General features: G+C 40.8%; 2 protein-coding genes across 2 annotated transcripts in view; one reads left to right on the top strand and one right to left on the bottom strand.

The window, feature by feature from the left end:
* Positions 1–14,480, top strand: part of LOC307268134 (collectin-12-like) — a 33,701-nt gene extending 19,221 nt beyond the window's left edge. Inside the window, exons 3-10 of the mRNA XM_080050668.1 lie at positions 4,799–4,921; positions 9,640–9,726; positions 9,815–10,858; positions 11,285–11,773; positions 12,440–12,576; positions 12,696–12,805; positions 13,363–13,508; positions 13,612–14,480. Coding sequence (XP_079906794.1) covers positions 4,799–4,921; positions 9,640–9,726; positions 9,815–10,858; positions 11,285–11,773; positions 12,440–12,576; positions 12,696–12,805; positions 13,363–13,508; positions 13,612–13,631 — 2,156 coding nt within the window. The 3' untranslated portion in view covers positions 13,632–14,480. The remainder of the gene's footprint in view (positions 1–4,798; positions 4,922–9,639; positions 9,727–9,814; positions 10,859–11,284; positions 11,774–12,439; positions 12,577–12,695; positions 12,806–13,362; positions 13,509–13,611) is intronic.
* Positions 14,481–14,786: 306 nt separating this feature from the next.
* On the bottom strand, positions 14,787–22,887 carry hacd1 (3-hydroxyacyl-CoA dehydratase 1; the record flags this gene model as incomplete). Its single annotated transcript, XM_080050480.1, has 7 exons — positions 14,787–16,088; positions 16,748–16,926; positions 19,018–19,139; positions 19,462–19,550; positions 19,656–19,674; positions 19,764–19,881; positions 22,769–22,887. The coding sequence occupies 7 exons, from the start codon at positions 22,885–22,887 to the stop codon at positions 16,006–16,008; spliced, it is 729 nt and encodes a 242-aa protein (XP_079906606.1). The 3' UTR covers positions 14,787–16,005.
* Positions 22,888–23,814: the final 927 nt, after the last annotated feature.

Here is a 23,814-nt window from a genome sequence, read left to right as displayed (position 1 = left end):
GTGTGTGTGTGTCATTCTGGAGAGAATGGACATATTATTTTGTTGTATCATTTGGATGACTTGTTCTTTCTGTCTTGTTTTCTTCCTTTGTTCCCTCTTTGATCCTTCACTGCTTATTTATGTCACTCTTCATTCAGTGTTTTTCCATCACTTTTCCTTTCTTATATCCTCAAACCCCTTTCCTTTTTTGTCAAACTTTCCTGTGTCCTTCCTCTCTGATTTTCCTTTATATAATATGATAAACTTTCACTTGGTTCGAGGCTCTGAGAACTTCTTACACCGATGTAGTTTGTCTTGAACTCTGCTCCCTGTCTGTGGTGCCAGGTATAATTCACTGATTGCCCGTTTGGAGTAATCTGCACTTTGGTTCCTGGAAAGGGGGTTTGAGTGTGTGTGAGGCGAGGCAGGGATCCAAATCACAGTTTGTGTGACCTCAGCTCACAGCTTTGTGTTCTCATCCGTTACTATAGCGTCCCTTCTGCTATTTACAGTAAATAAACATTGTCTTCTAATGAGCGTGGCCCACATATCGGTCTGCTTTGCTGTGGACATTACTTCCGCATGTCAAGGGAAAATGAATGGCCAGATTGAGATGAAAAAGATGATGTTTGGGTTTGTTGCAGGAATGAGCGTGGTGAAAGACACAGGCTAAAAGGCACTTCATTATCACTAAGGTGAGACACTGTCCAGATATATATAGTTAGCTAAAACACACACTGACAAGAGCTCTTTGTTTTCAGAGCATCATTTCTGTTTTGCTTTGAGCAGTAAAAGTTTTGTTGTCATCTTGTGGTCTGAAGCATCCCCGGAGGAAGGTTGTTTTAGAGGTCGCGGTCGGTCAGATCCGACTGTGTCTGACTGCGAAGACGAATGGGAAAGATGACGAATCAGTGTCCTATTTAATGAGCAGCCAAACTCAAGGAAACTGAGTGAAACTGTGAACAAGGAGGTCAGTGTTCATGCCTGTTTTTCCATAGTCTGTTTTAAGTTCTCTCCTTCCTCATTTTGAACAATCATTAAGACCTGTGTCACTTTAGAAGCTATATCATCAGGTCTGAAGCTTTTACGCACAACCTCAAGATGTTTTATCCATGTGTTATGATTTGGGCATCTGGGCCATGTTAATGTGACAGATATATGAGGATGTGTGAAAGACATTTATCCTAACTGTGTCATATCCATCTAGCCATTTGTCATGTAAACAGCCGGTTAGGGAATGGTGGAGGGATGCCATAACCAACATGTCTCTGGGGTACTTGACGATGATGTTGAGTTAGATATTTTCTTTAATTATATTTACAGTCAAAACCTATTTGATTCTCTTTGTCTATTCCGAATATATTGTTTGTAATGCATAAGGTATTGGATTCAGTTTTCATTTTGAAATGCATACATTGTCACACCTAGCCTGATATTTCTTTACATTCCTAACAAAAGTGGCCCGGCAGAAGGACGTGAATGTGAAAATGTAGTTTACAAAGCTACATACCATGCAAGCATTTTGGTCATTTGAATTGGTAAACGAACCAAATTAGATTTTGTTAGTCTAATTTTGTAAATAGACACGTAGGCATCCAACTTCAAACTTTTGCTTTTCAACCCACTTTGCTTGTGGTACGTGGTGAGGTGACAGAGTAAACATAATCTACTGTAGCATAACTTAGAACTTACAACCTCTGTAATGTTTTGATGCTGAAGAGAAGTCCGGATATATCCTCTTATGCCGATGACGCACTTGTGCATATAGAGATATCTATAGATCTATACAAGGAACAATGTAGAAGAGACATGAAACACAGATGATTGGCACAGATTACAAAAAAACACCAATATTATCCTAAAGCCTCGCTCAGCAGTTCGGTCTAGCATCTGTCTGTTTTCCTTATTTGTCCTTCTCATACAGGAAGTGACCTGCTGGGAAATGAGCAGCAGGCGGGTCGCAACCCCTATTCGAGGTTTAGAAGGCCCACTCATGTGTCGACACTCTGGGGGTTTGAAAAGATAACAGCTGCTCCGTCTGATGCCATTTTCTCTGTCTGCTCATAGAGGAGATGTGAAGCTGCACTCTCTCCTTTGTTGTTGTTTTGTCGGCCACAGGTTTTGTGTTATGCCAGGTGTTTGTCCATGTTTGACAGCCAATGCAGAATTTCTCCACTTATCCAGCAAGCATCTGACATTCATCAGTCAAGCGTGCACTGAAATGGAAAAGCCCTTTGTCTAAGATGTCTATACATCTACAAAGTGTTTGGGTATCATTTCAGCGCAGCAGATTAGTAAACACTGTCAGCGTGTTTGGATTGGAGCAGCAAATTAAGGCAGCAGCGCTTTGATTGCTGTGAACTGATGAACTGATATGCTTGCTGTATTGTGGAAGCATGCGTGAGCTGACACTTCAAACATGTGAGTGGTTATGAATGATTCAGAAATGCAATCATTTATCGTGGCTGTATTCCCAGAGTGCACTTCTCTGCTTACAGGGAAACCTCCTGGTGTCTCACACACAGCTGTGTTGGCCACTTGGTGCTCAGGAACACACTCCACATGTAGAGTTGAGGCTTTGCTTTTAATACTTGGAGGTTGCTAGTTGTTAATACATTGTAATTAGACCATTGAGGCTCTTTACATGACTTGGACTTGAGCATGTTTAAGGGCTCTAAATGCTGAGGTCACTCTCAGGTGTATGGAAGGAAATAGGACTAAAACTAATACTTTTCCCCTCCACATAATGGCCTGCTATTTTTAAGCATATATTGATACATAACACAATCGTTAATTTGGTTTATTTCAAGTTGCCATGCTTTGAAACAGCTTGAGGAAATGTATGGACTTCTGCGTAGTCATACTTAGGAACACATGTGCGAGATCAGATTTCTAAATGGATTTTTCAGTGCATCTAACGGGGGAAAGTAAAGTATTGGACTGTTATTTGGCCTGAGAAGCTTGTGTTTGCAAAGAGTCGAAACTGTGAAAGCATTACATTACAAACCTTTATTTTTGTAACTCAGTTTAAAGCTGCAATAATAGATATTTTTATATTACCTCTCAAATAACTGGCGGTGAATTATCACCTGATTCTGCAGTCATCCTTAGTTCTACTTATACTGAGCTTGATAGGGTCTTTCACAGTAACTGCATGAGCTGATATTTTCGGATACATCATGTTTTTTACCTATCTTCTGGATGTGTGAATAGAATACTGTCTGCAAGTTTGCAATCATAAATTAATAATGTGATTAAATGTGAGAGTTGTGGTTATGAATATTTATGTCCCCAAGTGGCCAACAAACACATTTACAAAGATTAAAAGATATAAAAAATTATGGCCCAGGATTTATCTCTAAAAGTTCATCGAAGCCAGTATTTGTGAGTTAAGAAAAAAATCACATAAACAATATAACATCCAAATGATATCTTTACGTAATTCACATGTAACATAATAGATCACATATTTTAACAGAGACACTGTTCCTAAATCTTCTCCTCTTCTATAACATTACTGTGCTGCAATTTATTGTTATGGGCTAAAACATATTACCAATACATCTGCATGTGGCTAATATTAGAGTTGAATGAGTTTGACATTTTTAGAAACATAAGGAGTTCGGCTTTAGCTTTTAAAGTAAAGTAGGTCTTTATTTTGGCCTGTGAGTCAGCAGTGTCATTTAAGTGTTGACTTGTTATTTTAATTTCTTTTGTAGTACTTGCCTGTGCTCTTTACCGTAAATCTCATGCACTCTCAGGTTGGCTGGGTGCTAAGGAGACCTCGCTTCCAGCTGGACTTGATGTTTTACTGAGGTCGAACTCTCTGTGATCATTAACAATCCCTTCACACCCATAAGAAAGAGTCAAGTTGTTAACTTTGGCATCTAAACTCCCATTGAGACCCTGCAGAGCCAATCAGCGCTGCATTTTTAATTTATAAAAGCATTACCTCATCTATAAAAATGTCTGTGAACTAGATGTGTGGTAAAAAATAAAACATTAGCACTAAACGGTACTTGCACTTAACAGGTTGATGAATCATGGTCTTGCGATTGACTGGCTTTCAGATGGTGATGGTCATGCGCTCTTTGTGTAACCATGATGTTGAATAAGAGTTTTTCCTTCACATTGCGAATATGAAGTGGGTTTCATTCCAGGTGCATGAAACTAGAACCCCCCACACACACACTCACACACACCGCACCCCCCCCCCCCAACCTTTCCACACACACGCACACTTCCTGAATTGAAAATGAAACACAGCTGTGTTCCCGTCAGTGCTGTGGATCTCGCCACTCGTCTGTCATGAAAGATATCCTTAGGAGAAGAAATATTCCACAAGTGTCCCCGCTAGCTAAGGCCTTGTAGTTTGACTCCAAAGTCAGCTGACACAGCAAGAGAAGTACTAAAAGGTGGCAGCGTTTAATGTTGCAGGAAAGCACGTAACACATGGTTTACTTTCAGGGCTTCTTGTTTAAAACTCAAGCTTCAGTGGGCGAAACGCTCAAGAGGAACATCGACTGAAAAAGAGGAAGTTTGCTGAGTGAAGGCTTGAGTTCAGGAAAATAAGCATGTCCCTAAGAGTAAACAAGTCAATGGGGGGAGGGGGGGATTGTTTTTGTGTCCCCTGCCCCTTTACCACCCTGACCCTTTAATGTGGACTCCAGGGCTGTTTGTCCAGATGTTGTATTCCTGTACATGGAGAGTCCCTAGCTAACACCAGATTCTACCCACATGTCCTTTTTTAACCTTTCTGTATACAAATGTACAATGAGCAGAAACAATTTATTGAATCATATGGTTTTTTTTTACCCAGCGATCCAGGAGGGCACCCAGTGCACCAAGTGTAAGAATGAATGGGCGCTGAAGACCTCCATAGCTCTGCTCTATGTGCTGTGTACTCTCCTCACTATCGCTGTTGCTGTGCTTGGATATAAAGGTAAGACTAAACTTTGCTCTGCACGTCTCCCGTCACAGTGACCTGATGGGTACAATTACAGGGGCCCCTTATGTCAAACATTTCTAAACATCCCTTCAACAATGCAATTTGTTTTCCATAATGTTGAAATGGTTTGCTTACAGTGTGCTGAGAGGGTGGGGTGTCCAAGCACGTGATTTGGTTTTTCTTTGAGCTGTCAAGAAATAAGGGCATTGCTGTGTGATGAGTATGCACACACGGCTACCTCGAGTGTGTTTGCGTGTGTGCATGCATGCCACAAATGTCCTTCCTTTGGCAATGCTTCTTTGTCATTATTTAAGTAGATTGAATATGATGAGAGGACAACTACACACCTATACAAAAACATAAATTTTATCCCAGAAACGTATTTGTTAATCCAGATAAAGTATCAGTTTTGGAATGGATGAAACAGATCTGTACAACTCTGTAAAATGCTCCTCTTTGTTAAACATGAAACTACAACCAGGAGATGAATAGCTTAGCTTAACACAAACACTGGAAGCAACTGACCTGGCATTGTCTTAAGGTTACAACATTTGTCTACTAGCACTTTTAAAGGCCATCAATTAACATCTTGCTTCAACTATGTTTCTTGCCTGGACACCTCATACAACCACTGGTAACGACAGGGAAATAAATAGTCCAATTAATACATTTTTGATGAAACAACATATTACATGTTAATAAGTGAGCTTTGGAGATGGTGCTCACCTTTGGAAAGAGCAAGGGTAGATGTTTCCCCGTGCTTTCAGTCTTTATCCTCAGCTAAGCTAAACCTAGCTATGCTAACTGACTGGAGCTTTGTATTTGGTGTACAGACCAAAGAGAGATATCAATAATCCCTTTTAACTCATGGCAAAAAAGAAAAAAAGTGTATTTCCCCAACTGTTTAGCTTTTCCTTTAATACAATTAGAATACATGCTGGAAGCATAATTTTGGCTTAATTTTATTATTTTTTTCAGATTATTTTCTCTGAGGTTTGTGCTGCTGATCCAACAGAGTTGAGCTGAATGAAATTAATTTCCAATGTTTGCAATGTGGGACACAGATTTTGTAAAGATATGTTGCCACCAGGTTAATCAAATGTAATGCTTAATGCTCTGAGCACAAAAACGGTCATTCACCTCCATTGTATTGATGCGGAGGCAGACAATACAATAGGTTCCTTTGTAATTTGGCTGAACAGACTGTGCTTTAGCCCCTCTGTCTCCACCCCACAACTGTTTTTTTAGTTTATTTTACCAGCACCCCCAAAGCTCACACCTCTGGAGAGGGTCTTCAGGCTTTTGAAGACGCTGAACTTCCTGGTTTGCGCTTTCAAATTTTTTGTCCAGGTCAGGAAACGGTCCCGGCGTCTTTCGGAGAATTGAACTCTGAATGTCCCTGCCATAATTGTGCTAAACACTCCAATATGCGGCTGCGTGTGCCCCTTCCTTATTTTCAGTTGTTCAGGGGTTATCTGTGTGTCTTGAGTACATTAACAATGATGTCCTCTTACTCTCCGAGCTCGGTCGGCCCTGCTTGTTCCTCGGTGCATGTTTTCATGCCGGGCCTAATTGATGCCAGATGAGCAGCGAGTGAACTCAGTGCAACTCCAGCAGAACCCACTGAAATTGGGTTTTTACTGGCACTGAAGCACGGCTCTGTCAAGGGAACCACAGCTCAGCCTAAACACACTCCTTGCTCCAGATGGTTATGTAGTGAGCCCCAGAGTGCTCTATGCGCTTAACATGTGTGCTTCTCTCTGTCCTCCGCCTGTGACCCACAGAAATGTCTTCTTTTGTTTTGGTGCAATTAAAACCTTAGAAGTCTGGCAGGGATTTGTGACCTCGTCTTCCCTGTTGTCTTGATTGACACAACCGAAGGTAACATGAGGTCATTATCTGTAGTCCGGGGGATGTAAATCCTATAAGTTTTCCCTCAAAGACATAAAAAAAGTGAGTTATTCTCAAAGATTAAGTGTTACAGTGTAAGAGGAGAGTGACGAATCTCCATCAGTGTCCCCTGTAGGAGTTTCCACGTCTCTCAAAAGAAGCTAAATAGCGAGTAAGCTGTGTCTGGATCCAGGAGGAGACGCATTTAAAATCCAGATGGATATCGTTCAGTTTTCTTTACATTAACCACACATCAGTTGTGATTGTAGTTGTTGAAGTGAGCCGTGTAACTTTTGAAAGAAGAAATAACATAGTATTCTTACAGGTGAAAAGTTGAATTCATGCACCCTTGCTAAGTTCAGTGCACTCACTTGTTATCCTTTTGCAGCCTTATTTGGTCCGGTTTGAACAGTAGCTTATGGTGGCAAATGTTAGCTAATAGCTAATGATAGAAAAACTTATACCGTATATATATATATATATATATATATATTGTTGACCAAGTTACATGTGAGTGCTTTTTTAGCAAAACGTAGAACAAGATGCAAACACGTCATCAAAGGTTGAGACCATCAGGATTTTAACAAAGTTAAATGAAATTTAATTGTGAGCATTAAGTAATTGCCTTTATTATGAGTTAAAGAAAAACATGTACAGAGGAGTTTGTAGATGTTTTCCTTAGAAGTTCTTGAGGGCTTCCTCAGACTACAGGTACAACCACCAGAAAGGGTCTTTGTGGCCTGAAAAGCAAAACCCAAAAGTGCACTATCCACCTGCTGCTGATTATAAAGCTTATTGTCATAGTTGCTTTGACACACGTAATGATCCAAAAAAATATATATATTTAAATATACAGATCAGCTCCTCTCCTCTCAGTGTTTACAGAAATGTAAGTGACGATCAACCTTTAACTGTGTATAGGACGTTTTAGGAACCAGGACAGTTTTAGGAACCACCAACGCAAGAGTTGGAAAGATTTCAAACTGGGAACAAAAGAGCTCATTCTCACAACATTTGGAACTCTAACGATTCTACTAAAAATAATACTTTCCTCTGCAGCCCTGTTTCAATTTCAACTTCTTTGCATGTGTGTTTTATGGTTAAATTTGCCACAGTGTGATGCAATGAGTCTCTCTGGAGGGCAGCACATAGACATAGCACATGGTAAAGCTACAGAAATGTCTGTAAGTGGGAGTCTGTAGTACCATAAGTGTTGGTGAAAGAAACAATGTGCCATAGGTTCGTATTCTATGGACCTCTAAGTCAAAGCTTTTTTTTGTGCTCTGCAACTGTACATTGTGTGTGGAAGAATGTCCCATTTAGTTTGCTGAGTGGAACTTTTCCTGTCCAACTCACCATTTCCCCCTAACAACTAAAAACAATGTGAAAATCTGAGGATCATTTTATATGGTTTCAAAACTGTTAAAATTTGTTACGAGACAAACAGAGGTGTGGTTCTAGGATGTATAACAGGGTGAGGAAAGGAAACACAATTTTTCTTTTACCAAATTGGTTAAATATTAATTTTCCAATTTGAGGTTTTCCCAAACATTTCAGTCTCAATTACTCAGGAGGCAAGTTTTTTCCAGCAACATATATTTTCTATTTGCAGTCCAGAGACAAAATAATAATGTTCTTTTACTTTTGAAGTCTTACATTTCTTTTTTTTTTAGAATTGCACTAATTTGCCTTCTCTCGTGTAAGACCAAATGTAGAGCTACAAAGACAGTTAGCTTAGCTTAGCATAATTAACTCTTTCCTGGCTCTGTCCAAAGGTAACAAAAATACACCTACCAGCACTGCTCCCAGCCAAGCAGTAGAAATATGATTTTGTTACATTTAGGCTGGCTGTTTCCCTGTTTATGCCAAGCTAAATTAACTAGAGGCTGGTATGCTTAATGTACAGAGAAGTATCAATCTTCTCTTCTAACTCTCAGCAAGAAAGAAAATAAGTGTACTCCCCAAATGTTTTGCAAAGACTTTATTAAACACATGATTCAATAAGTGGGTAACTATGACAGAAAGTAACTAAGGCACATTTGTATTGCTAATCGGTCTCTAATAAAAAAATGCTTTACCTGACCTAATGTGGAGGGATGTCAGCTCATATTTCTGGTGATTTGACCTCTGGCGAGGTGAAACCCTTGGGACTGAGCTGTTGTTTTAACTGTCGGCAGCAGCTTCCCAGCAGAGGAGCCCATGCTGTTCCCAGTTCCAGGACGTGTCCCCCTGGCGAAGCTGGTGGTAGAGTTGGGCTGATTCCCTGGAATCCCAGACACATTCCAGAGGAAATGAACGCTGGTGTCGCCTGTGGGGGCGTGAAGAGCCTCCCTGCCACAGCGTCTGTCTCCTCTGGGCCGTCTTTGATCCGCCTGTTTACTGAAGAGCCCTCCCCCAGGTCACTTCCTGTCCCCTAGGGCCCTCGCCAGTGTCTCCCCGTGCACCTCCAAACGCGGTTTCTGTCACTGACCACCCACTCTATATTTGCTGAGTCTGTGTTTCTACATCCTTCCTTTCTTTATTCCTCTTTCCAATTGTATTGCACTCCAACTCCAAAATCCACTTTTTCTAAATCTCTGTCACACTCTAAATCTGGCCAATACCAAGAGATTACATTAATCGAGTCCACCATTATTACATGCCTACAAGATATGTAGGAGCATCTCTTATAGTATCTGTCAGTGAAGTTCATTGGTTTCCTCTCTGATCCCTTTTATATGATGTCTGTGGTTGCAGGCAATTCTGGTCTGGTAATAAAGCACAGAGCCTGTGATGAGACTATGACACTAAGCTTTGTCCTACCTGTCCTGTTTTTCTTTCAGTGGTGCAAAAAGTCGACACTGTGTCTGAAGGTATTGCCAACTATGGAGGAAAGATAATTGCTGTTGAGACAGATTTGAAAAAGCTGGGTAAGTTCGATGCGTCTGGGTTTAAATATTAAGTCAAAGCTAAAGTGAGAGGCAGAAACTTTTTTATCATAAACATCTCTGTCTTTAGATGATCAAGCAGGGAAGAAGTCTGAGAATACCACCACAGAGATCCAGGCTTTTAAGAACAACATCTGGACTCTCCAGAGACACCTGTCCGCGGTGGAGGACCGCATCCACAGTGATCAAGTTAAGCTAAGTCAGCTGCAGAACATTGACTCAGACATCCAGGGCAGCCAGGGCTCCATTCAGGGACTGCTGGATAGCCACACGGCAACCTTGCACTTTGTCAATGGCACCCTGCAATCTTACGGTAGCATCATCGAGGGTCTGCAGGACGACACGGCCCGGCTGCAGAAAGATGTCCACCAGCAGGCAAACCTTCTGGACCAGACGCTGCTCAGCATCAGCAGCCTTAACTTCACCCAGACCCAGCAGAGAGGCCTCATCGGCATTCTGCAGCGCTCAGTGGATGACACCAGCCAGGCCATTCAGAAAATGCGCAATGACTTCCAGAACATGGATCAGACGGCGCGACAGACGCGATCTGATACCGAGTGGCTTCGTAGTAAGGTGGAAAACCTCCAGGTCATGGCCAGTAATGCCTCAGCTCTCGCAAAGGCCAACAACGACAGCCTAGATGAGGTGGGATCACAGCTGTCGTTCATGACCAACCAGCTACAGAACACCAGCGGACTGGCTGACGCTCACGACCAGACCCTGAGGGAGATCTTGGACCAGCAGAGGGACTTCGGCAACCTCACGTCCACCAAGTTTGACCAGCTGGAGGTGCGGCTGGATGCGTCAGAGGAGAGTATGGACCGTGTGACTGGCAATGTCAGCTTCACCACGCAGCTCCTGGGTGCGATAAACATTAACCTGAACGGGTTACGCACTTGTTCTGAGACCGTTGGCCGTCACTCGGACTTCCTGCTGAACCTCAACAGCTCCCTGACGGATGTGAGGACTGATGCATCCAGTCTGAGGTCCCAGCAGGAAGAGCTGGCAGCACGTCTTGACAAGGAGGTCACCAACCTCTCTTATGTCATGGAGGAGATGAAGCTGGTGGACACCAAACACTCACAACTAATAACCAACTTCACTATCTTACAGGGTGAGGCATGTGAGGCTGCAGTGTGTGTTCTACTAATAAACTGTTTGATTTAAAGTTAAAATTGTTAACATTTTGGGGAAATATGCTCATGTGTCTTCTTGCAAAGAGTTGGATGACAAGATGGATACCAATCTCATGTCTATACCACAACTATGAAGGTACAGGTTAGCTCAGTACAGAGATTGGAAACAGTTAGCCTGGCTCCATCTAAAAGTATGATATCTTGTTTAATTAATCCGCACAAAAACAAAAACAAATTGTGTTAACAGCTTTAACTTCACATTGGTCCTTATTAAGACAGAGAACAATATCAATATTTTACTCTAACTCAGAAAGAAAGCAAATGAGCATTTTTCCCAACTTTTTCAAAACTATTCTTTAAAAAAAGACTTGTTTCACTATCTCACAGTATGTCTTACTTTCTAGGCCCCCCTGGTCCGAGAGGGCCAAGAGGGGACAAAGGACCTCAGGGGCCATCTGGTCAGTCCGGCCAGAAGGGAGAAAAAGGGGAAAAGGGTGTTCCAGGTCTACGGGGTACCCGAGGAGAGCAGGGTGTCCCCGGACCACCTGGTCTACCAGGGTTGAAAGGCCTATCAGGCGTACCAGGCATCCCCGGTTCCAAAGGTTCCCGAGGGTCCGGAGGGCGGATCGGACCTCCTGGGGGTAAAGGAGAGCCAGGTAGTGCCGGTTTGCCTGGTCGAGACGGACAGTCTGGACCTCAGGGAGCACAGGGCCCACCGGGGATCAGAGGCTCAATGGGACCAGCAGGGGAGCAAGGGCCAAGGGGACTGCCTGGACCAGTGGGGCCGCCAGGGCCAGCAGGGCAACCAGGAATCCCAATCCGGGGCCCTTCCATTCCTCTGGGCCCTGTGTCTATGCAGGACGAGGCAATGGCTCCTACGTTATGGGCCCCAGGTGTGACTTCACCCATTAAGTCTCTCATCGATTTTAACTTATTTCTGTTTTCAACTCTTTACTAGAATCAAATTATGAGATCCTGAAGTAATGAGTTTAATGAGCTTCTGTAGCATCAACATACTTTACTTTTACACAACATCTTAAGTTTACTAGAATATTTGTTCTATTATTGCAGAACACTTTCTGTACTACTCGGGGATGACAGTTTGACATTTTGTGAAATAACCTACAGTCATTTGCTTTCTTGTGAAGAGTAAGAGGAAAAACGTTGCCTCTGATGTATGTGGATTAAATATGAAGCTAGAGCTATCAGCTAAGAGCTTAGTATAAAGACTAAAATCAGAGAATAACAGTTTGCTTGACTGTGTCCAAAGCGCACCTCTAAAGCTCACTTATTATCATGTTAGCCTATATTTTGTTTGTTAAATAAAAAAACTAATTTCAAAACAAAAAGATGTTGTAGGGGAATTTTGAGATATTTTGTAAACTTTGGTCAAAGCCGGGCTAGCTGTTTCTCCTTTTCCAGTCTTTATACTAATTTTCCAAAATGTCAGTTATTTTATAATATTTTTTTAAAGGGGGAATTAAATGGATAACCAGGTATCATTGATAAAAATATGGTAGGTTTAGATGACTTAATTGAAATCACTTTATGTTTTACAGGATGCCCATCTGAGTGGGTAAACTACAGAGACAAGTGCTACTTTTTCTCAAAAGACCTGCACAGTTTCGATGATGCAAAGGCAACCTGTGAATCAACGTCTTCTTCATTGTTGATTATCAACGATTTGGAGGAACAGGTGGCTGATTAATCCTTTATTTTCTGGCACTTACATAATTAATTCCACTAAGTAAGGTAATTAAGTTCCTGGACGGAAAGGTTGTCATTGCTCTGTATTTTGTCCTCATGTGACCACAGAAATGGCTGAAGAAGCAGACTTTAGGAAAGGGCTACTTCTGGATGGGTCTGACCGACAGAGGGGAAGAGAACACTTGGCGCTGGCTGGACGGGACTGAACTTGCGTTCACGTCAGTATTTAATTAAATACCTCTCTTATAGGGAACATTAGATCCTGTATGAAGGTGCAGTTCCTTGGATTGATATTTTGCTTCCGAATTGTGAAAAACACTTCTGTCCAATAACAATAATATTTATGTTCCTGATGAAGAAAAAAACACCTATAGGTGTTTTGAAAATTCTAACTTTTTGATGTTTTTTGAATGTTTTGACCTGTATGCAAAACCCCCACTACCTTTTGCTTTCACACTTAATAAACCTTTATCTATTTAGGGTGGGTGGAATTCAAATCAGGACAACAAAAGCAAAACATTACATTTTAAGAAACTACTGGATGAGGATTCATTTAAGAGATTCATCAAACTTGCATTAAATGAAATCTGATTCTGAACACGGCAATATGGGATAAAAGCCTTAGAAAAACCTCAGGAGATCAGATGATCCAACTTCAAGTCCTGCTGCAGTTTATTCTTATTTATTCTCTCTCTCCACCACTGTAGTTTTTAACCAGTCTTTGATGAACTAGTGTAAATCTAATGTGTGATCGCCCCCTGTTGTTTGCCTGCAGGAAGTGGAAGCCTGGTCAGCCGGACAACTGGAGCCATGGGCATGAAATGGGAGAAGACTGTGCTGGGCTCATCCACGAAGGGTTATGGAATGATTTCTTCTGTGAAGATCTCATAAGCTACATCTGTGAGAAAGAAATGGAGACCTGTACGTCTATTTCTGCATTTCTAAACTCTTTTGTGATTCTCAAGTATCTTGTGGTTCATGTCCTAAGAAGTGTCTTAATGTCATTCTGTATCGTTTTCTGCAGCAAGATCACCTGGATCGTAGCGAAGTCTTGAAAGAGATCTTGCAGAAGTGAGCAGCTAAACTTTCCACATGTGGAACTGGTCCACTGACAGACACAGCACATGGAGAGTCCGTATGGAGAGAGCCAAGTGACAATTTTGAAAAGGGCCAAGGGCTGCAGAAGCAAACGTCTCTCCAACGCTGAAGAGATGCATTTCTCCTCCAAAGTGAACACAGTCCAACTTTACCAGCAAGTGCAATACAGCAGGGCAATCAAAGAAGGAGGACTTTTATTTTTTCAAGTACCAAATCACCAATTGATTTGTACACAGTATATATATATATATATATATATGCTTATTTGAAATACATTTTATGAAACTGTATCTGTATTCCACGTGCAACTGAATATCTGAATGTATATTTCATTATGCAAGTTTTTTTTAGGAAATTATAAATTCTATGAAGCCAAGTTGACTTACCGTAGTGCTTTTCATTATATGTAACTGTCTTAAGTTGAAGGTGCAAAATGATGCGAAAAAACATAATGTCGCTGATATGCTATCTTTGAGGAACCTGTTATCTAACCTCATGAATGTCTATATAGCATTTTCATTTATACGAGTTGAAACAAATAAAGTATTTACACATAAATACAGAAAAATGTCAGTCAGCTTAAGTTTTGGTTACTGCAAGTTTACAGTTTTAATACTCAATGTAAGATACAGCAGTTTGTGATAATGAGATTTATTTTTCACTTTTAGTCGTAGGTATTTTTATGAATATGAATCTGTGGATCCTACCTACGAATATAAAATGTGCCATTTTCTGCACTCAGGTACCGTTTCCTGTTAAGAAAAAAACACTTGAGTTTAAACAACACTACAAAAGATGAAGGAAATAAAATACTTAAAAACCGTGAGATGTTTGTATTTGGTGGCTTATTTCAAGATTTGAATGAAGATCCGGATACACAATAGCCTGGCACCGCCCGCCAACATACTTCCGCTCAATTTTCATTTCCCGTCAGTAGTCAAATGAAGTAGGACCAGGCTAGATACACAAGCTTGTCTAGTCTGCATTTGACTCGGGTTTTTGATCACAAAACTCCACAGTTTTGTAGAATTTAGTTTATTGATTTTGCACAAAAAGGTATTTTCACATTTGTTTTTTATCTTGAAAATACTTTCCCCTTAATTAGACATTGACTTTTATTGTTTTTCTCCTCATAATTCCAGATTATAAACAAAAAAAGAAGATTTCCTTCCATTAAACATGAGCTATGCATTTTCTTTCAATCATTTCACATCCTTTTTTCTTACTTAAAATCCACTCCATAACAGTCACTGCTTCAGCTGCACAGAAGATTGAAATGATCTTAAAATAGCACCTTTAGTAGGAGGGAATCTATCTACCTTTCTATCAACGTGGACAGAAGATTCTTTATGTTAAAAAACAAACAGCGACTGAAGACTGCGAGTGCTCACAAACATCTGAATTTTCTACAAAAAAAGCGGCCTATGAAAACAAATGCAACTTTTTGACTCCAAATTGGTTTGATGCACTCTCGTAAATTAATTTTACATAGTAAACATCAAAGCAACATAAAATAATGCAGGCGCCGAGCCATGCAGAACAACGTTTAAATTTGAGCTGTGCTTGGTTTAAGTGACACAGTATGTGAATAAATTATCGTTAAGATTTTCCTATTGATAGCCGCTCATTTCACATTGCATCATTTACACATTAGGTAAAAACAAACATACACAAAAGAAGCAGCACATTGTCTAAATGGAGATTTATTGTTGAGGTATGAAAGAGCTATTATTATTTTCTCTTTCCAAACCTTGTTTTGTATAAACTCACTATGGTGGAAACACTTTAAAAGTAATACAACTGCCAATTAGGTGGGTTTGGGGATGACGACTCAGGAGACACAACTTACAATCTTCCTCCCGTGTTTCATTTCACATTTCCCTGGAAGCCTCTCGTTTGCCCTTCTCTCCTTCAGACAGGTGGGTGCAGTGTTGGGGCTCATGTTTTTCAGTGCAACAAGATGCGGTAAGGTCCGTGTGTGAATGTAGGACTCAGGATCTCTCTAGGCTCTCTCAAGCCGCAGCAACACTGGGACTGTAAACGTGATTCCAATATTAACGCTCAGATAGGAAATAATCCTGTGCAGAAATACTTTTTGTCCAGTTGTTATTGCTCAGTACTGATGAACTCCTCTCTTCCTGATTATTGCCAGTTCTCGTCAGACAGGTCGACATGTAGGCGCCTCGTCCGGTCCTGTGCAACGAAGAATGTAACGGCCGATTGGTGCTTAGAGAGGTTCGGGATGAAGTGGATTGAAGGTGAGGGTGATGTGGAGGCAGGCTGGCTCATAAACGTATGTGAGTTGAGGTGGTTGCCCCCTCTAGTCGTCCTTCTCCACTATGACCTCCCCGTGAAGAACCCTTCTCCTCTGCCGCAGCATGTGGAAGTAGAGCTGAGGAAACACTGGTGGGAGAGAAACAAATACAAGATCAATCACATAACATTTTCAACATATTTTTAAAACACGACATGAAGCTTCATATGCTTCTTAAAAGTAGTGTTTCTGCATGGATTTTGGATTACAATGGTCATGGGGGGATGGTACAGGTGTCTGTGCCTTGTATGTTTTTTAATGTGGCTATGTTTCTTATGTGTTTTTTGATGACTCTTTAAATGCCATATATGGACAGGAATTGGATGGCATTGTCTATGTGTTGGCATCCGTCCCTATCATTATAAACATGAAATAAAAACATTCAGGCAAAAAACTTTGAGAAAATCACAACTTGTCATAAGCTAAGCTAACTGTCTGCTGGCACCAGCGCCATATTTAGCAAACAGATATAAGAGTGTGATCAAAATGCTTTTCCCAAGGACATGTGGGATACTGTCTTATTTCAGTTCTTTTGAAGTGATGTCACAACATTTCAAAAGAGAAGAAAGTTTTCATAACTTAAAGATGTTCAGGTGAATCCTCACTCTGACACCAGGAATTGGAGAATCAGATCAGCACACTTGTCATATAAGCATCATAGTCTGACCAGCGATCTTTATTAGTTGGGGTCTTCCTCTTCTACATGTTTTATCATAAATACTAGTGTGGGACAACAAATGCTCCTTACGTGGGATGTAGGACAACATGAAGATGATGAGGCAGTAGTAGTAGTCAAACGACACGTTATACATGTTGGGGAGCCTCGTGGAGAACATTCCCGATCTGCGTACGAACGGCAGAGCAGCGTAAATGGTCAGCAGCTCTCCAGCGACTCCCAGGGGGTACAAGATGATGAAGAGGTTGTATCTGGGGAAGGAGAGAAGAAATTACATTTTGACAATACATACCCTTGCGAATGGTAAAACGCTCACGTGGTTAGATGTCAGAAACACACACACACACACACAAAAGAGACATTTGACACACTCAAAGGCAACCGTGAAAGGATGAGTTCAACAATAAGCAGCATGCTTCCTAAAATCGGTTTTCACAATTAGCTTAAATTTCAAGGTCAAAAAAGAAGTATGCATAAGTAATAAGAGTTTTGGATAATACGGCAGTTTCTGCATGTTTTAGCCCATTTACCTTTGATTTCATGAAGTAATCTTAAATACACTGAGCTGTAGTTTCCTTCACATTTTCTGGCTTTACAAAAGTAATCGAACCCAAAGAATTCAGTTATCTTCATTTTCTGTTACACTGTGCCGTCAGTGAAGCAAAGACATCCAAGACTTTAAAGCTTCAAAACAGATCAGTCAAGAAGCTGCAAAAATCACACCATCTTTTTTCCAAAACATTGATGTGACGGTTTGCTTACAATAACCTTTTCTTGGGTTTAATTTCTAACCACATTTATAAGGAATTCAGTGCTGCTCAGAAGCCAATCGTGGAGAGTGGAGATTATCACCACCAGCACAAAGCGTAAAAAGGGAAGCCGAGAGAAAGAAGAGGTTGTGATAAAGTGGAATCTAAATGTGGAGCAAGCCAGCTGATCAAAGAAAGATCTCCAGTGCTGACGCAGGAGTGGTGGCTAATCCGTGGACAGGGAGCTGGGAATCCCCGGGGAACAAACATTTGATTTGGCAGATGTTGAGGGCAAAGCTGCAGGATCAGGTTGTTGCTCTCAGAACTGAATCGCTGCACTAAATACTTGATTGCTACAGTGACAATAGCCACATTTTTTCTGACTTGGCATGAAGACACTTAAATGCATCCACAGACAAATACAACCACAGGGCTTTCAGCTCCAACTTCCTGTCACTTCACATAACTGTAAGTTGGCTTGCCTCCCGTTTGTGACAACACACGGTTTTCAATAGTAAGATATCTGCTGTGGCTCAGGGTTACAGAGACCCTGTATTTAGTCAAGACCACAGCAAAGGCTCAGAGGAGCGTCTCAGCGGATGTGAGAGAAAACATTCCATGACCAAAACAGATGGTCTTAAAAACGGGAGCAGCTGAACATGAGCCCCTCTCCCGGGGGGCCTGACGTCTCCTCCATGTTTAAAGGAAGTTGCGAAGGGTGGGGGCCAGGGAGGAGCGTGGCATTCAATACACAAGAATCACCACCTAAAACAAAACAGTAGTTGGCACAAAGCTAAAATGCCTCATCCAGGAGGCTCACGTGTCAACCTGACGTAGCAGAAAAACTCTGGTCTGTGGCGACGCAGAGAGCGAACAATGTCGCACCTTGTAAATGGGTTGACGGAATATATGACAATCCCTATTCTGAAGTGAGAACTCTTGGCTGTAAGATGCCAAGCCGGTGTGTTGGACAGCTATCAATGTGTACAGCTGACGTTCCCAGTGACGACTCCGGTTTCAGCTGAGCAACTGTAGCCGTGAGACAAACATAGGGGGCCGGTATGCCACGTCACAACTCCTCTTCATGCAGAAGTATGCAGGCGCTACGTCACTTCATGTGTCGATCGGAATCATGTTTCACTGATAATCATGACAAGTGTTTACATTTTCTGATTTATGTATTGAGAATTAAGGGGTTTCAAATGATACTTCTTTGATAGCCCACTTTGACCTATGTTACTATAAAACCTTCTATTTACAAACTTACTTTTAAAATGAAGAAGTAATTGGTAAAACATATAAGTGCACACAATAATAATTAAATGTCTTCAGTAACCTGTCCTGCATTATCAGTATTTGTCGGAGCACAATGTTAGCAATTAGTACCCATTGACAGGGAATGGCTAATGAGGTGCTAATCAATAAACACACACACATGCTTATCCTCTGTGTGTTTGCCAGGCGAAACTTAATACAGTCAAACACACGGCTGCACTACTTCCAGATGTAAAGACGGTCTAGGCCTGGGGAGGGAAGCATGCCAGAGGGAGCATGCTTATACAGTGTCCGGCCAACGGCTAATGGCATCTCCACCTGGCCCATTTGATGAAGTATGGCAGGTGGTTGAGCAGGTTGAATGTGTAGTAGGAATATCTGGTAATCTCTGTCATCGTCCACACAACCAGGAATAGGATTACACTCTCTTCATTCTGGATCTTCATTTCAGTCCCCCCCAAAATGGCAAAATATACAGAAGAAGGGAAAAGTAAGACGCAAATGCAATGTGTGGGAGCAACACTAAACAACCAAACCATTGTAAAGCACATGGATTTATGCAACAGATGCTGAGGGGAAAGCCTAATTTGTCCCATGAAAGATTACTCTGTGTGTGGAGGTAATAATACTGAAGTAGAACTTGTGATTAAAATACTGTATTTTCTCACGGCAAACAGAAAATAATGCTAGTTCAAATTTGCTTTGCTTGTCAATGAAAACCTTTGGTAGCGGCATAGTCTGTGTCCTGCTTTGATTTGTTACCTGTCTGATGCTGCTAGCGACGAACCAAACCATGAAAATCCGTGAACACACTTGAACCCCGGTAACAATCACAGAAGTTCTCACTAGTCCTGCAGTGGAGCGGGAGAAAAAACAAACAAATGATTTACAGCTGCAGACCTGGAAATGTGCATTTTACTCTTGATTGAAAGTCAAAAAGAAATATCATCACATACCCAGGGCACAATGTCCCACCTGCAAGATAAGACACATAGAAAATAAGTTCTTAGTGGTAACAAGTAGGTTCAAGCATCTGACGAATATTATTACTTGTGAATGCTTACCTCAACTAATGCAAAGGTCTGGAAAAACTTGAGTGTCCTTGCTATACTTCTGTAAAGACCCTTGTGTGTGCGTTTCTGGACGTAGAAGCGCATCATCGTCATGGCCAAAACCAGCCACCTGCAGAAAAAAATTGAAACCGACAAGATTATATAATTGCAGTATGGAACCAGAGTAAGATTTTTAGGATGCTGAAAGACACGTTAGAGCATTAAGTGGACAGTGTAAGGTTTGTAAATCCCCTATGACAACATAATCTATAAAGTAGCTGAAAATTATGTTATCTAGCTCTACATATACTTGTACACAGTGTATTTCCTAACATGGCACACTGTATACAGGGTGAGACGTTCACATAATATCTGGTCACTTCCTCATTGTGTCAATCAACAAGGAAAAGAAAGAACATTTGAAAGTTATGTACAGTCAGTTGCGAATCTTTGAATCAAGACTAAATAACCTACTTCTACCTACCTACTTCCTACTTTTTATATTGAAAAGGTTGAAGATCGTATTTTTATTTGATCAAATTTTATATTTGAAAATATTTGACAATAAGCTAAGCATGTGCATCTACTGAATCACAAAGAGTCCACAGCACTATACACCAAGTTAACCTGAGATCCAATTTTTTGTATTAATCCAGCATGCTTCAAAAAAAAACACCAGCTCAAACGGTATTTACAGTTTTAAACAGTCAAACATTCTCAGTTACTGTATCCCATGCATTTTAACACCGTTTCAAAACTGAGATGTATCCCTTAAGCATGCAGTTTTGTGTTTTAAATGTGTTCATTCATTATCACCACTTTCTCTCCAAGTCTCCTTTATTGTAACAGTAGCTAACCCTCAATATAAGCCAATGCAATAATCTATGAATTCCTTTACTAAAACCGCTGAACTGTTAGTCATGTGACTGCTCCCAAACTCTTAGTGATAGTGATTAAGGGCCGGTTTCACAGACATGGATTAAGCCTAGTTCTGGACTAAATTGTACTTTGAATGGACAATCTCCATTCAAAATTCCATTTAGTCCAGGACTAGGCTTAATCCGTGTCTGTGAAACCGGCCCGATATGACCTAAAATAATCATCAAAAAAGCATTTAAATAAACCGTAATAATCTCTCTCACACTGCCATGTCTGAACCTGGATCAGCAACACACAAAACTAGTTATGAAAGACAGAACTGGTGAAATGATCAATAGTAGCCAAAACGTAATGGGCTATATTGGATGTAGGAGTGTGGACTTATTATTAGCTGTAACCGTGCCATATTTGCTTAAAAAGTACCAACATTGTAATCAAGATATCTTAGTTAATTTTCGGTCAATCAACTAATCAGCCATTTAATCCAGCAATTTAATTACATAATCGTAATAATTTTAAAATAACTAAAGCTGTCAAATCAAAATAGAAAGGTACAATATTTCCCTCTGAAATGTAGTGGAGAAGAAGTTGAAATGAAAAAAAAAGATGGTTCAATCACCTCAAATCTGCTAATAATTAAATCTATTTTTTTCACTTTATAATATCACAAAATAGTAAAGAAATGTAAAAGAAAATATATTTGTCTTATTTGACATCTTCAATTTGACCAAGTCATTGTGATCATTATAATGAAGTGCATGGTGCGGCAGCAGGAAGTGTTTGTAGCAAAAACACTTTATCCTGATGAACAACATTTAAAAAGAAATCCATGATGGATGATAAACCACAAATTCTGCATGGAAGGGGGTTATTGATTGTGAGTGAGTATGACAGGACAAGTTTTGATTGCTGAATATGTTGAATAAAGCAAGGTGTGCTTTAATGGGCTCAGGACATTTATATCAGCACAACAGTTCATCATCTGTGTCATGCTAATGTTCTTTTCCGGCCCCTCAGTTGTATTGTGTTAGGTTGGGATCGGACTAATCCACTGATTCATCAATATTAACAGTCCAAGAACTACTTTTACTTTGAGAAACTTAAGTACATTTTGATAGTAACGCTTCTGTGCCTTTACTAAAGAAATACTTTAAATTAATGACTTGTACTTGTTGTAGAGTAAAATATCTGAGGAATTCTTTCACCACTGACTGTCATTAATATGGATATCCCATTTTACACTTATTGATCCGGCAATAGTAGGGGCCTACTTAAGTACAGTTGTGAAGTACTTTTTTGAGGGTTTCCATTTTATGCTATTCTACTCCACTACAATTCAGAATCAAATCTTTACCTTTTACTCCAGTATTTACTTTGCAGTAATAAAACAAATAAAGATCATTTTAGCTATTTTTATGGATACAGATTTTTTTTTATCCCTTTGTGTAGCATTCAACCTATACCTGTGTAAAATCTCCAGTTGCAACATTAAATTATTGTATCAGTAGGCCTAATTATAATTATTTTATTTTATTATGATGACACATTCTGCATAATTGGTGTGGCAGACCTACTTTAAGGATAGTTTGATGCTAAAACTATTACTTGAGTGACGTTTTTATAGCAGGACACTGGTAGCCACTTTTACACAAGACCTGATTTATAATTGAATAAACGCGCTACAAGTCACCTGTTCTGTTCGGAATTTATAAATGTTATGATGTTATGAAAAAATCTGCCCATTGAGCATTTCACTATCCCAGACCTGAGCTCCAGTGTCAACTCTCCCCGGCTATACTTATCACTGCAACTGTCGGACGCACCGCAGGCCTTTGCACTCAGCCCTATTTGGACACGGCTGCGGCGCGAGCCTGTCACTTCTACCAAACGTCATTCATTCATTTTTCATTACACTCACATAAACACCGCGCGAGTTTCTACCTGTGTACCTATGAAATTGTTCTCTCAAGTTACTTGATAGCTCTGGTGAGCCGCAAAGTTGCGCGAGCTGAGCAGACACTTTGGACTTGACACACAGACCTATAAACAGCAACACGCGCTAACAGTGTTTCAGGGAGCGGCTGATTTATACGCTTTCCTTATTCATTGGCGACGCACGGACGGAATCACGCACGTACCCGGCGGTCATGGCGATGTTGTAGACAGTGAGCCATGCGGTGGCGAGGGCGCCTCTCGTTCTCTTCTTGTTGTTGTTTTCCTTCTCCTCAACCGCGCCGTCCTCCTCGCTGGACGCCATGGTACCGGGGGCAGGGTAGGGTAGCGTGGGGTGGGGTGAGGAGGGGGGAGCCAGGAAGGGAGCTGACAGCTGGGACTGGAAGGGAGGGGAGCAGTGGGGGGCTCATACATCCATCTATCCAATCTCTCGCGGGACTATGGGCTGCAACGAGCGCGTGCTCTGCCAGTGTGAACTGTTATTATGAAGTGTGGGGGAAAAACATTTACTCAAATTGGCTGCTGTATTTCAACAAATTTGAGGGGGCCTAGTTGTGCTTTACTTGAGTATCTCCATTATGTGAAGTGAAATTATGAACTTGTTGGCCTGTTTTTGCATAATTGTAAAGGCGTCACTCTGGGCTCTGGGTCATTTTAACAACGGATATTTTTTCAAACCAAACATGTTATCTATTTATGAAGAAAATAGTCAGCAGATTAATCCATAATGAAAACAATTATAGCTTAAAATCATATAAAGTATGAAAAAATGAAAATACTTACTTGAGTAAAAGTATGTTCACTTACAGCTTGAAGCCACAGGGAAAAACAGTTTGAATAACTAGATTTGTCAGCATCTTCATAACTCAATTACATTATAATGGGAACAAATAAGTAAGTCTATAAAATGCACCTTTAACAGCTGATGACTATTTCCCTCGTACGGAGACCTGTCTGTGGAAAACAGTTTGACTGCTTCACAGTTTGAAGGTTATTCCGTTCCCTATATTGAAGCTGACCCGAATCACTGCATTGTGAGAAATCCCCACTCATGCAGTCCAGTGCTTTTAGCCACTAATCCCATCAAGGCTCCGGCCATTAGCATGTTTTGTATCTTGAGTCCTTAGGTGTTTCATTGGTGGTGGTTTTAGGAGGAATACAACTCCAGTTAGAGAAGTTTTAGTCATATTCTGTATAAGGTTTTAGTCCTTGTATTGAGGTCATGGACACA

Source organism: Ammodytes marinus (assembly GCF_949987685.1).
Source record: "Ammodytes marinus genome assembly, chromosome: 21".
NCBI classification, from domain to species: domain Eukaryota; kingdom Metazoa; phylum Chordata; class Actinopteri; order Uranoscopiformes; family Ammodytidae; genus Ammodytes; species Ammodytes marinus.
The sequence above is the reverse complement of the archived record's forward strand: the minus strand, read 5'-3'. Positions and strand labels throughout refer to the sequence as shown.